The sequence below is a fragment of the Hylaeus anthracinus genome, unplaced genomic scaffold (genome assembly GCF_026225885.1).
Source record: "Hylaeus anthracinus isolate JK02 unplaced genomic scaffold, UHH_iyHylAnth1.0_haploid 12000, whole genome shotgun sequence".
In the NCBI taxonomy this organism is placed as follows: Eukaryota; Metazoa; Arthropoda; class Insecta; order Hymenoptera; family Colletidae; genus Hylaeus; species Hylaeus anthracinus.
The window spans coordinates 7,295,812-7,309,953 of NW_026534347.1; the positions used below are offsets into that span (position 1 = coordinate 7,295,812).

The window sequence follows — 14,142 nt, forward strand, 5'->3', positions numbered from 1 at the left end:
TCGAGTGTCCACTCGAAGTTCGGTAAACGGTCGTAAACATTGCCACCGCGGGGATCCTCCTTTTGCGTTGCTCCGTACAACGTCGACTCTTTGTGATGTTGGGATGTTTTGATCATTGTCACGGTAATGATATTGTGGACCTGAATTCGCGTAGATTCTTTCGAAAAGATACGTAGAGGAGCTTCCGCGAGGAGCTTTTGGAGACTGAAATATTATAGATCAACTTGGAATATTTAAAGATTAACTTTCAATATCGAATATTGTTTCTTTCAATATTGAATATTATTTTCTTCGCACATGGCGCCGAAACTTACCTTTCGAAAAGTTTGAACAAGTCACTTTTAAATTATTCTGCTCCGACCGCCTTCTCGCTTCTCGTTCGTGGATTTTTCTGTTCGTTCTCCTCGACTTAATTCGTACGTTAAATATTTGGGTTAAAAAACAGAGGGCAAGGGGAATTCGTGTGATTTTTTTGGAGGGGCAGGGACGAGGAAGGAAGACCTCCTCGAAGACGTCGGTGCGTCTGGCTTTCGTTTTCCATTATCGCGCGATGCAGGGAAAGCAAACAGCCGCCCCTGCGCACTCGGGAACATGCCAGGGTCCCGTTTAAATATTTTTGTTAGACATTTCTGAGTTACTTGGAAGCAGCACGCGATGCTCGGTGTAAACACACTCCGCGGTACGATGCTTTTGCGCGAAAACACGTGACGGAGACGCAAATTTCCCGAGTATCGAACCCCATGGAACCGACGTCGATATATTCTCAAATTTTTTTTCTTTTTAATCAAGTTCAGTTAATGTGTATACTCGCGAGAAAGACAAATCATCTTGCAGCTTATAGTCGTAAGAATATACCCAAAAAATTTCAGAGGGAACGATCGCATAGTTTCCACAAGAAAAATTCATTTCCTGGATAATACGTTAGTATACTATTATTTTATTTTACATAACTGATGAGAAATGTAAATTTTGATGTAGAAAAATATTCAATTTATTATTTACAATACTACCAGGCCATTAATAGTGAGAGAATATTTTATAATTTTCCCTTTCCTTTTAATGTTATAATGCTGCAAGTGTTTGTCTCAGGAGTGAGCGGAAGTTGAACGCAGCCAATTTTGATTGATTACAGAGTACCTTTACCGTACGGCCACGCGCCCTCAATGATCCCAATGAGGAGACAAAGCATCCGTTGCCATTTCGTGAAAGGGGTCGACTGGTGCAGCTGGAAATTAATTGCAATGATATTGCTTATAGTCTCGCTGTGCATGACAGCAGCGCTAGCCTACATCGTGGGTAAGTAGTTTTCCAATTTATATTCATCGCACGCGTACCTAGATTAAACGAGATATAAGCGTCTGGAGGATCGTTCAAGCGAACATTTGCTATGCATTTAATTTACACTATCCTCGCCAGTCTTCTCCTGAAAAATTAAGTGGTCGTTTAAACATACACTATCAGTGCACGATCTACCAAAGAATTTCTTATCAATTGAAATTTATTATTTTTCGTACGTCGAGGGATTAAAATTATAAACGAGAAATGCACATGTCACGTTTTCGAAAAATTCAAAGAACTCCGTAGAATTTCTTATAACTCATGGTAGAATATATTCAAATTTATTTTGCATTTGAAAAATGATAGTTGGGTGATGTTTTCTAAAACATTTGCCTGGCTAGAGGCCAACTCCTCCTTAGGGATGTCACCCAATAATAAATAGTCTCCATCTTCAAAGTATCTATTATATTTTCATGCAGGGTGCAGAGTCTTGGATTTTGCTGCTCGAGGAGTTTCAAAAATTCTTACGAATAAATTTTATCTTCTGTGCCAATGTTAATCTCATCATGTTATATTTCATACAATTAAAGTATAATAAATTGATTCTTTTTAAAACATTTTCATTTAAATACAGCCAAGAAGAATGAATGTTCTCCTATTTCATGTGATGTTAATGGATTACGTGATAAGAATATTGACAATAATAATAGAAGAATTGGACACACCATTTTTAAAATATTTAAAAATCTTCTTAGAAATACAACAAGAAAAACCAATTTTCAAACCAATTTTACAATATCGTGCTCCGTTGAGTGTGCATCGTATAACCAATCTTGAATGCTAAAAAACACATCAACCACTACCATTTCCATTTAACATTGAACTTCCGATTGCAGTGTCCAGCATAGTGAACCGATCGTACCAGGGCACGAAGGCGTGCGGCATCGGCGAGATCACCGACTCGAAATCGTCCGTCGAGGCGAACAAGACGTCCTCGACAGCGGTCGCGCCCCCGTCGCAGCCCAACAGCAAGACGTGGCACCAAGCGTCCACAGGAGGTAGTATTAAACCGTCGGCTAGCATGTTAGAGCACGTGTACGTCCGTAATCGTAGGGACACGTTTAACCAGCATGCGTTGCACCAAACTGTCGCATCCCCCGAGCAGCACCGCGAAGAACCTCCTTCGACTGAGGCGGCGGTGCAGACCCCTGGGTTGAACGAGGACACTCCTGGTAGAGTTGTGCATGAAACGGAGCGTGCATGGGTGAAAGTGAACACCAGCGAGAAGGTGCTCGAAGACACACTCGAGTCGTCGGGATCGACAGCCCTCCAGGGGACAATGCTTGCCGCGAATGTCTCTGACTCTTCGATTACTAACTATCCGCGCGATCGTTCGACTCATACTGTCGCTGTCGACCTCGCCTCTGTCTCTGTCGCCTCTGACACCCCTGGCGGTCGTTCGCCTGCATCCTCTTCCGTTTCACTTAACGAACCGACGAACCAGCCTTTGGAGACCACGAAACCGACTTGGACCGGGTTAGGCGAGGAGAAGGAGGACGATTTTGGCAGGACCGATTCGGTTACGATGGGGAACGAAGAAGACGCTACGGAAGCCTCCATTGCGCTCTCAGTGGGGTCCGTTGATTTTAGAGACAATGTTAATGGGGAGGCTTCTCTCGATAGTCCGGGAGGCTCCAAAGGAAGGGTTCAGTCGCGGTTAGGGGTCTCCATCGGCGTGGAATCGAAGAATTTAGGTGGTTATGGTTCCACTACCGAGGCACCTGGATCGCTGAACGTGGAAAGTACCCTCAACTATGACTACGCTAGCGTTAGTGGTAGAGTAGAGTTCGTAGATAGTACCATAGACCTAGAAGACACCAAAGACAGCACGACTTTCTCGAGTTTTACTCGAGAATCTTCGAGTGTAAGTAGCTCCGATTGGACCAAGAACGATCCCGAGGATGATCCTGTGCCCCCAGAAGTGGATCCTGACTCGACCTCGTCGTCTTCAGAAGAATCAAACCTCAAAGACGAGGAACAGAAACCTTGGAACAATAACAACCTTCAACCTCATAACAATTCGAGCAACGATTCCGTGGTTAACGTATCAACCGTTCACGCGAATAGCAACAGTTCTGTGAACGAGCCAAGGAACCACACCGACACCCCGAACTTTTCGGACGTGGTGAAGGAAACGCGAGAACTCTCCAGAGAGGAATCCTCCGAATCCGAAACTCCGACTCGCGCGAGGAGTTCCGAGAAATCCGAGGAGCTCCAAAGGGACTATCCCTTGCCGATTTATAATTACGGCCAGGAGGAAGTTGAAATCGTGAAGCTAGGCTCGAACAGCGAGTCAGGCGCCACGACGAAGGCCAAGCAAGGCTACGAGTCGCTCAACGACGTTTCCCAGCGAGGACACCGGAACAGCGACTTGAGGGTCATCACCAGGCAGGAGAACGACGAAGAATTTCTTCGAGAGTTCGAGAAGAAGTTTCGCGAGGAATCAGCGGAATCCGATGGCGCGTACCGAGATTCTACCTCGAAGAAGAGCCAGGATCCTCCTAACAACAGGGACTTGAAAGCTACCTCGAAGGTCGAGCCCGTCTCGCCAATGGTCCAGCCGGTGAAAATCGTCGAGGTTCCAGTTCAAGGTCGTCGCGAACCCCTTCCGTCTTCGTCTTCTCATCGCGTAGTGGTTAACATAACGATAGCCTCCGGAGACTCTGCTTCCGCAGCCTCGAAGCCACTGTACGTCCTCTCCGTCTCCGTGCCCACCGACGGCGAAACGGACTCTTCAGGGATGAACGTCGAGCAAGTTGAGACTCGAGAGCATCAGATGCCTCTGGAACCAGTGCTAAACAATATGCCGGACGCTGCCGCGTTGGAATCGAACGATAATCGCCTGCCACCACCTCCGCAACCCCCGTCCTCGCCACCACCCTCGATTTGGGCTGGTAGCGGATGCGAATGCTCCTGTCCCTGCATGGGTTCGTCCTCCGACGAGTGGGACAACTTTTCAGCGAACGACGAGAGTCCGAACTTGTACCAGGACGCGGACAACTCGAGTCTCTCGATGGGCGAGTCCTTCGAAACGAAACTGACCGGAAAAAACGAGTCTCTGAGTTTGGGGAACTCGGCCGGGACAGAGAAGACCTCGAGCACGGAGGACGATAGTTCCTCGACTACAGAGGAGATTAGCGAATCCACGGAATGGACCATCTCGAATTACGAGACCGAGTCGAGCACCGTAGGCATGTCAGGGTGTTCTGGGTCCACTCCGTTACCCCCAGAACCCACTATACTGATCTTGGAAGGTGAGGTTTACGATTCCTTTTCAAGCTAACTGTTTTCACTGGTCTTCTTCTGTGATTTTGCTTCGCTTGCATGCCGTGACGTTTTTTTTTTTCTTTTTTGCTTTGCATCTTGCCCGCGCTGATATCGCTGGTTCTCTTTGCTTGGCTCGTTACGAAGTAGTATTTCTTTTGGAAGAAGGGAAGTTATGTAACATGGCGCAGTTGCACGGTACCAATAACCGAGCTATTTTTTAATCAACTTTTACATAGGAATCATCAGAGAAAAATGAAACAAGTAGTTAGTATCATGCTACGTAACGAGAATTCATCAAAGAATTCTATGTTTTAGGGAATGTTGTGTTTCTATTGGGAACTAGAAGAGATATGTATAGTAAGGAAGACGAGAATATTGAAATTAGAATTCTTAGAAATCAGGTTCGAAGATATCGATTGAATGCAGTAGAGTCGTAAAATGAGAAAAAGGGTCTTCTCATATTAGGAATTCCGCAAAATAAATTTTTGTTACATTTTCTGAAGGCGTATGGTGACCAAAATATCAATTGGCGACTATACAGTGATCAGTGACCACTCGTTATTATTTTTTGAAACGCTACAATGAGAAGACCCCGAATTTGTAATTAACACGAGTTAGTCGATGCGTAATACGAGCCTAAACATGTCGCGAAATTTGCTGACGTGCAGTTCCCAAGCTGAATATAAAGCTACGCAATTTTTAAATACTTGTTCGCTTCATATTTAAACAAATACAGTCAGTTTTCTTGCGGGATATATTCTGCTTCATCCCGTAATAAATTCTCGTTTTTAATTAAATACAGGAAGTGAGGCGTGATTCATGGAACGGCCGAAAAGAAAACGATTCTCTTTACGACAAAATAAGCAGAACGTTCCGGAATATACATTTTTTTTTCCATGTGACTTTGTTGTCGAGAAAATTAAATTTTTAGTGCTGGAGACTTTTGGAATTTATTTGGTGACTATATGCAATTATATAGTCGAGTAAAATTATGTAAGAACATTTGATATCCATTTTTTTCAAAAATTTTGTACTTCTCTATAGAGAAATTTTCTTCCTTTCGTTTGTGCCATTTATCGCACCTCGCCTCGCATATTTTCAACATTTATTTTTCATTATTGTTCGTTCAACACGAAAACAAAGTGTATGTAAACAGCAGATTGTTGCATGAACGAAATTCTATTGATCTGCTATGTCGACACGTCACTCTGGCTAGAGCTTTATCCTAGGTCCTGCTCACAATGGGTCAGAATAAAAAAGAACACTGCAAACGTTGAAAAATTGATGGCAAAAGCTTCGTGAAAAAATTGTTGTAAAATCGACTTCAAAAAGAACTAACCCAAACAGTCAAATCTATTGAAAGCACATGTGCTCAGTTCTTGCGCTACCTTGACACATGTGCTCGAATCTTGGCACACGCTGGTACGTGTGCTTGGTTAAAATTGAATTAAAAATTAATTCTTTTGTATACCCTTCATTTATGAGTTGAACGAACAGCAATTGTAAATACTCGAGGAATTACGTGAAGAAATCATAATAAAATGTCACTACGCTTAATAGAAATACCGCCCAATAGAAAACTGATTCGAGTACACATAAAAGGAATCTTACTGACCCTTATAATTTCCAATTATTCAGGTGCTAGAACGTTCCCTGCCAGGTCCTTCCCACCTGACGGAACGACGTTCGCCCAGGTCGGCTTGGGACAAAAGCTCAGCAAGGAGATACCGCCGTACAGCTACTGGAACATGCAATTCTACCAGTCAGAGGCCGCGTATGTACGGTTCGACTACAATATCCCACGTGGTGCCAGCATCGGGGTCTACGCAAGGAGGAACGCTCTTCCCACGCACACGCAGTACGATCTCCTGGAAGTGTTGAGTGGCTTTAAGGCCAGGACCACTCGGGCGTCCCATGTTAGTGTCATTGTATGTGCCAGTGCCCCATTTTACTTTCTTTTCACGATCGTAGATTCACAGAAGATCCACATTTTATATTCTTAACGTGCTGCTGATGCTTTAGAAGTCTTTTTTCGTCTTTTTATTTTTTCCCTTAGACGTGAATCTGTAGCAAAATGATCGAAAGAGCGCTAGGTAAAATGTTTTTGAAATCCTTGCAGCCTTCGATCAAGAAAGAGGTGACGCATTACATGGAGCCTGGCCACTGGTTTCTCTCGCTGTACAACGACGATGGAGATCCCCAGGAGGTGTCTTTTATTGCTGTTATCGCCGAGGATATGACCCATAATTGTCCCAATGGCTGCAGTGGGAAGGGCGAATGTCTTCTGGGCCACTGTCAGTGCAACCCTGGATTTGGCGGCGAGGATTGCAGCGAAAGCGTCTGCCCGGTTCTCTGTAGTCAACGTGGTGAGTGCAAAGATGATCTTTCTCAACAATACATACAATACTTTACAATAATGTTCGCATACGTTGGCACATGTGCCCGAAGGTATAGTCTCCTTCGTTCAATTTCTCTGAAATTTTTGCAATTATTTATCACCGTACCAAAGTGTAAGCCCGCGTAAAACGAGTAAATGAATAAACTAAAGTTTTACGAGGCCAGGAAACGAAGGATCTCCTCGTCTCCTTCTCATCTAACTTGTTTGGCTGGATTACAGGGGAGTACATAAACGGCGAGTGCCAATGCAATCCTGGTTGGAAAGGGAAGGAATGCTCCCTGCGACACGACGAGTGCGAGGTGCCAGATTGCAACGGGCACGGCCTCTGCGCCAATGGAAAATGCATCTGCGTGCACGGCTACAAGGGAAAGTATTGCGAGGAGGAGGACTGTCCGCATCCCAATTGCTCGGGGCACGGTTACTGCGCGGACGGCACGTGCATCTGTAAAAAAGGATGGAAAGGAGCCGACTGCAGCCAAATGGACAAGGAAGCGTTGCAGTGCCTGCCAGATTGCAGTGGACACGGGAATTTCGATCTTGAAACGCAGACGTGCCTCTGCGAGCCGATGTGGTCCGGCGACGACTGCTCGAAAGGTAACGACTTCCTTCCGAAACAACCTACGGCCTTAGTAATATGAATATTAATCGTTCAGACTGGTCCAGTCTGTCACGCAAGAGAGTGTGCCACCGATATCTCCCAAGGGATACGAAAGACAGTAGAAAGTATACAGAGTGAAACTGAAATCTGAAATATCACTTGTTTTGTTCACATTTGTTGAGTCTTTATCAAATAAATTTGATTTCCGACTGAAAAGTCATTTTTGCAAATTTCTACTTTCTAAATTGTAGCCCATCTCTTGTGATAAAAATCTCCCCAAAAATCTGAGCAATGTCTTTCGAATAGCAATAAATTAAATCTCTATTGATCGCTTCTAAAATTAAGAAAAATAATTCCAATTCGATCCAAATTGTTGCATATTCGCGTAGACTGTTCCTTGAGAATATACCAACGCCCTCCACTGCACTCGCGTTTCTCAGAAGCTATCGACGCTCTCGCGTGACAAGCTGTACATTGAACTATGCACTATCACAAGGAGACTTATATTCCAATTGATCGATACCTGTGTTTTCAGGTCTCACGCCAGTGACAAGTTTCTTTCCTAGCGTGACGTTTCTCGAACCCCCCAGCTAACAATTTGCTTTCTTCCCCTTGCTTAACTTTGTTCTAATTTGTCACAAGTTCGTTTTTCACCAACGCCCAAGTGTTGCTTGCGACGACTAACATCCCCCAAGGGAAGCCTCGACGTCGTCCCGACTAAATACTCTTTATACCTTCCAGAATTATGCGACCTGGATTGCGGTCCTCATGGCCACTGCGTGGACAATGTCTGCGACTGTCTGCCAGGTTGGTCTGGCGAGTTGTGCAACCTGAAGCAATGCGATCCTCGATGCAACGAACATGGCCAGTGCAAGAACGGGACTTGTTTGTGCGTCACTGGCTGGAACGGAAAGCACTGCACCATGGAAGGCTGCCCCAACTCCTGTTCTGGACATGGCCAGTGCAGGGTCACTAATGATGGCCAGTGGGAGTGCAGATGCTACGACGGCTGGGACGGCAAGGACTGCAATGTGCTTCTCGAAAATAATTGCGACGACGGAAGAGACAACGACAAAGGTACAGAAACCAAAAAAAGGGAAGCTCTGGTAGATTTTTAGTGCAGACATTTTCTGAGAGCCCGGGGTAGTTCCATTAGAATGATTAATGAAAATCCTAGTTCCAATCCTGATTCAACGTGACAGGTGATAGACATATTTAGACTCATTTTGGGTGATTGAAGTGCACTCTTAATAATTGGAAAACCTACATTTAACTCCCAATTTAATCCTCTTTTGCATAATGTAGGCACCTGATCGGAAACTCAGTAATTTAATTCAACAAGCATCCACCTGTCGTTCTTCCTACATCTATACCATCCGTTATATCTACAAGTGACTCTAACTTCGTTTCTACTCTAACTGTATTAACTCCATGTCTACTCCACAGACAGTCTATATAGACATCCACCTGGCTATACCCACAGAAAACAAAGACTGCTTTCAATTGCTCAAACATCGTCCCTAAATAGCAAACTTAAACCTTCACTCTCGAATAGATAGTCTACCTATCATTCTTCCTACATCATCTACACCATCCTTCGAAACCTACATATTCTAATTCCCCTACAATCTACCTTTTAGACGGTCTCATCGATTGCGCGGACCCAGAGTGTTGCCCAAGCCACGTCTGCCGCACCAGCCAACTCTGCGTAGCAGCTCCCAAGCCCATCGACATCCTCCTGCGCAAGCAGCCACCGGCCATCACCGCGTCCTTCTTCGAAAGAATGAAGTTCCTCATCGACGAGGGCAGCCTCCAGAACTACGCGCGCCAGGAAACCTTCAACGAGAGGTGAGTTGGACACGCTACCAGCGCGCAAACGCGTGCGGATTCACCTGCGTTCTCGCGACCGTTGTCGTCCGTACTGCTCCGATTCCGCGGGAATCGCTCGGGGTATCTACCAGCGCCGATTTGAACATGTCCGTCCCGACTTTGGTGTTACGTGCAGTTTTACGTGTGTGTTGGATCCAGACACTTGGTTACAGAAAACAAGAGAAACTCTCTTTTTTTTCTATTTCTCTCTCTCTCTTTCGGTAGCCTCACACACGATACACGTAACGTTTAACAAATGGCCGTACGTCCGAAAAGAATGCATGTGTTTGCGGGACGAGTGAAGGTTATTAAGACTATCGCCGGTCCCCGCTCGTGATATATCAGGGAGATTTGTTCCCCGCGGGATGATCAATCGCGTCTAGCCACCGGCTGAACCGCGCGGCTTAGAATATGAAAATGCATGCGACACCCAGAGGGTGCCTCGGTAATCTTTAACTGCCTCGAGACACATGCATACACGTTAAACACACAACCACACGTTTTACATACTCTCGTCCGTACACGTTGCATACAAAGACACACGAAGACGTATACATAGATATGATATATTCTCTGCGTTGTTGTGACCCGTGTGAAATCACATCCCAAAAGTTTTATACATATGTTTGTACGTACGTGTGCGCGAGCGTGTGCCCTGCACTGAACCCCGTCTCCATTCTCACTATCATTCTCTATCTCTTCTTCGCCTTTATCGCTACTCTACCACATCGTCTATCTTATCGATATCTTATAATCGACCGTGTTCATCTCTCGGGCCTAGGAAAGAGTTCCACGTGCTTTTTAAGTTGCACCTGTGTGGGGATCCTTCAGCGTTGATTTTTAAATTTTAAAGACACCTGAAGAAGATCGAACGTAATTTAATAGAAGTCAAGCACGGCCAAGCGGGGTCGAACTGAGGCAAGCTGAAGAATACTAAAGAAATCTGAGATCCTTGAGGGATAAGAATGTTTTGATTTTATTTTAGAACCATTGTGAATTCTGCCGAGAAAAGCACGCAGCTCTTTCCTACGCTTAAACCATACATATTCTTTCTTTCTCACGTGTCCGTCCGAGTGGAGCTTGCGTGAATGTGTGACTCCATGTTCGAGCCTCGAGCCATCTTTGCGCCCATCATATCGATTAAAGAGGAAACGGTAACATGGTCTCTTCCTTCATGGGCCTGGGTCTGTCCCAGCTATCTCTAACGATCTAAACGCGTATCTAAATTTTCTCAAAGACTTCTTCTTCCTCTTACGTTCGTTCCTACAACTCCACCTCATCACTCCTTCAAACTCTCTCATTCTAATTTATTCCTCTTCTATTCTCTTACTCTCTATCTATCTCTCTATCTATCTTCCGTCTAGTTTTGCCTTTAATTACGTCATTTTAACTGGGCTCTGTTTCATCCGTGCTGCCCGGTCAGTATGTTCTGGAATCACTTCAACACAAGGTAAGAAATTACGTCGACGAAGCTCGACTATGAACAAAATTAAGAAAGTAAAGAAAATACAAAACGAAATGAGAACAAAGAGCAACGATCGTGTTGCGAATGCAGTTCATCCGTAGAGTGTAAGCGGTTAATAGCTGCTGCTGTTTGACGATATTTTCGTGCATATTTGATATATCATGTGTACATACATATACTTTTCCCTGCATCCGACTGACGAGTAAATAAATAAAATGAACAAATTGTACGCAGTCGATCACGTTCGAGAACGGGTCTCTTCGCGACTTGGCGACACATGCCGTCGAAAGTTGTCGACAAACGACGAAGAAAACTTCCCTCGAACGCCGAGGCGACTGCGTGCGAACGTCCAAAAAAAAAAAAAGCTCGCAAACAAACCCCTTTCGTTCCTTCGTCATTGTTCGACTCTTTCTCGTTGCATGGTTTGGTTACCTTATTATTCCTACGTTGTCTTTCGTGCCTTTTAAGTTGAGCTTCTGACTTTGTGTTATTTGTGTATATGTACACGTATATATATATATAAACGTATTACTAGCGATTTGTCCTCGACCGATGTGTCTCTCAGTGCCAAAGAGGGTTGGACCAGGATTAAGACCGTCTTGGATCTGATTCTTCGTTGTTTTGGTATCTCTTTGGCACTGAAAGTCGAGTTAATTCTAACTCACGAGTTCGAGAACTTTACACGCACGGGATACCAGATTTGTAGAGCGAAGAAGTACTGTCGCGTCGAACGGGTGTAGAGAGTGTACGATGCTGAAGACTTGGAATCGTTTTCAAGGGAAGGAGCTTTAAAGAATGCTCCTGAGTTATGTTCGGGATGCGAGAAAATTTTTTTTTTTCTATGAGCTGTGTTTGAGATTGAACATTGAACGCGGTTTAAGTACAACTTGCGAGGGGTTCGATTCTTTCAAATATCAAAGTACTTGTGATTCTATTTTCGAAGCATATAGGTCCTCATTCTTTGCAAGAACGGTAGTGCCTCGTATAATGTTCTATTATCAGCACCCAGGTTATAAATATGTGAAACACAGGTAGAGAATCATCCCCAAAATTATTCGAACTGAAACAACAGACTCGAAGACTGTTAATCTAAAATGTGAAAAAAAAACTAATATTAGGAAGGACAATTTCTGACCATAAACGCGATCAACTCTCACGATTAATCTCCAACCCCGTGAAACACACTCTGAGTATTGCAACTCGACACCATCCCTGAAACTAACTTTCCAGCTCTTTAGTATACATAGTCGCCATCTGTTCGTGCACGACAGTACATTTTTCTCCGTACGAAACTTTCACTTGTAAACACTGCAAGGCGACTTGCGATAATAATACTGTCGTAGAAGTGAATTAGATTAGATGATAGCCAGTTTGCTTTGTTGTTAGTGTAACCACGGAGCACAGTGGAAAGAAACGATCGCATTAGTTGGCACGAGCGACCTGGCCAGTATTCGGATTTTATTAACGTTGTTATTTCCTGACAGCCGATCGGCCGTTGTACGCGGCCGCGTTGTCACGCATCTTGGCACGGGGTTGATGGGAGTGCGAGTTAGCACGAGCACGCCGCTGGAAGGATTTACTCTGACGAGGGACGACGGATGGTTCGACCTCCTGGTAAACGGCGGCGGTGCCGTCACCCTTCAGTTTGGAAGGTCACCCTTTAAACCACAAAGTCACATTGTCTTTGTACCGTGGAACGAGGTAGAATCATGTTCGATAATTTTTAGTATCGTCTTGAAGGGTCCGCCTAGTTTGAAAGTAAATAAAATTAATTTCCTTTTACAGCTTATATTCAAGATAAATCTTAAAAGCAGTGTGTTGAAAAGATAAAGGTGAAATTGGAAAAATTGACATTGTAATAGAAGGTGGAATCGAATTTTTGGTAGATTTTTAACGAAATTGTGCGATATTTTTATCAGGATGTAATCTCCATGCAAAAAGGAATCGTAAAGTCATTTGCCATTTTGTCATCTGAAGCTTGGTTACAGAGATACGAGCAGCTGAAGTTGATCGTTGGTCCGTACAATCAAGTTACAATTTTTTAGGACAAATTTCATCTGACTCGATCATCCTCAAGCAATGTTTAATTTAAAAAATGCATACAATAGACCCTAGATAAATATACATACAAAGTTTCTAACCAACACGATCGATAGTTTCTCAGAAAAAAAAAATCTTTCAAAAATAGGCAGACCATTCCAGATGCCAAATTACGTAGCTAGCAGTGCCCCAACGTCTAACCAAAATTCTCTTTCTCGAAGGTCGTTATCATCGACAATATAGTGATGACCACCGCAGAAGAAAAACAACCCAGCCACATTCCCCACTCCTGTGCAGCTCACGACTACGATCTGATGAAACCCGTGGTCCTGGCGACGTGGAAGCACGGTTTCCAAGGAGCTTGCCCCGACAAGAGTGCCATTTTGGCAGAGTCCCAGGTGATTCAGGAAAGCCTGCAGATACCTGGTACAGGACTGAACCTCGTCTACCACAGCTCAAGGGCGTCTGGCTATCTGTCAACCATCCAGCTGCAGCTGACCCCTGAAGTTATCCCATCGAGCCTCAACCTGATCCACTTGAGAATCACGATAGAGGGCATCCTGTTCGAGAAGACATTCGAGGCTGATCCTGCGATAAGGTTCACCTACGCCTGGAATCGACTGAACGTCTATCGTCAGCGTGTGTACGGTGTCACCACGGCTATGGTGAAGGTGGGATACGAGTACAAGGACTGTAAGGACATCATCTGGGACGTGCAGACGACGAAGCTCAGCGGACACGACATGTCCATCTCGGAGGTTGGAGGCTGGAATCTCGACATTCATCATAGGTATGCTAGAACGTTTATTATTTGTTCATGCCAAGAACCTTCAAAAATAAAAATACCTACCTAACGTCTAAACAACCTCACAATGCATCAATCCCAACAGATACAACTTCCACGAGGGTATCCTGCAAAAGGGCGATGGCTCCAACATCTACTTGAAGCAGAAGCCCAGGGTAATCCTCACAACCATGGGCGATGGACACCAGAGACCCATGTACTGCATGGAGTGCGAGGGCCAGGCCTCCAAACAGCGACTTCTGGCTCCAGTCGCTCTCGCCACGGCTCCTGATGGATCCATCTTTGTCGGCGACTTCAACCTCGTACGAAAGATACTCGTCGATGGCACTGTTAGGACTGTTGTTCAACTCAAGTAAGTTTCC

The 14,142-nt window shown here is 44.7% G+C and overlaps 1 protein-coding gene across 1 annotated transcript in view; it reads left to right on the forward strand.

Moving 5' to 3' along the window:
- LOC128890455 (teneurin-m) overlaps window positions 1-14,142 on the forward strand; it is a 58,220-nt gene that overhangs the window by 30,695 nt on the left and 13,383 nt on the right. Inside the window, exons 4-14 of the mRNA XM_054148934.1 lie at window positions 1,133-1,296; window positions 2,175-2,336; window positions 6,244-6,521; window positions 6,725-6,971; window positions 7,223-7,597; window positions 8,343-8,678; window positions 9,242-9,449; window positions 10,894-10,920; window positions 12,420-12,636; window positions 13,197-13,765; window positions 13,866-14,132. Of these exons, the coding sequence (XP_054004909.1) occupies window positions 1,133-1,296; window positions 2,175-2,336; window positions 6,244-6,521; window positions 6,725-6,971; window positions 7,223-7,597; window positions 8,343-8,678; window positions 9,242-9,449; window positions 10,894-10,920; window positions 12,420-12,636; window positions 13,197-13,765; window positions 13,866-14,132 (2,850 nt within the window). The remainder of the gene's footprint in view (window positions 1-1,132; window positions 1,297-2,174; window positions 2,337-6,243; window positions 6,522-6,724; window positions 6,972-7,222; window positions 7,598-8,342; window positions 8,679-9,241; window positions 9,450-10,893; window positions 10,921-12,419; window positions 12,637-13,196; window positions 13,766-13,865; window positions 14,133-14,142) is intronic.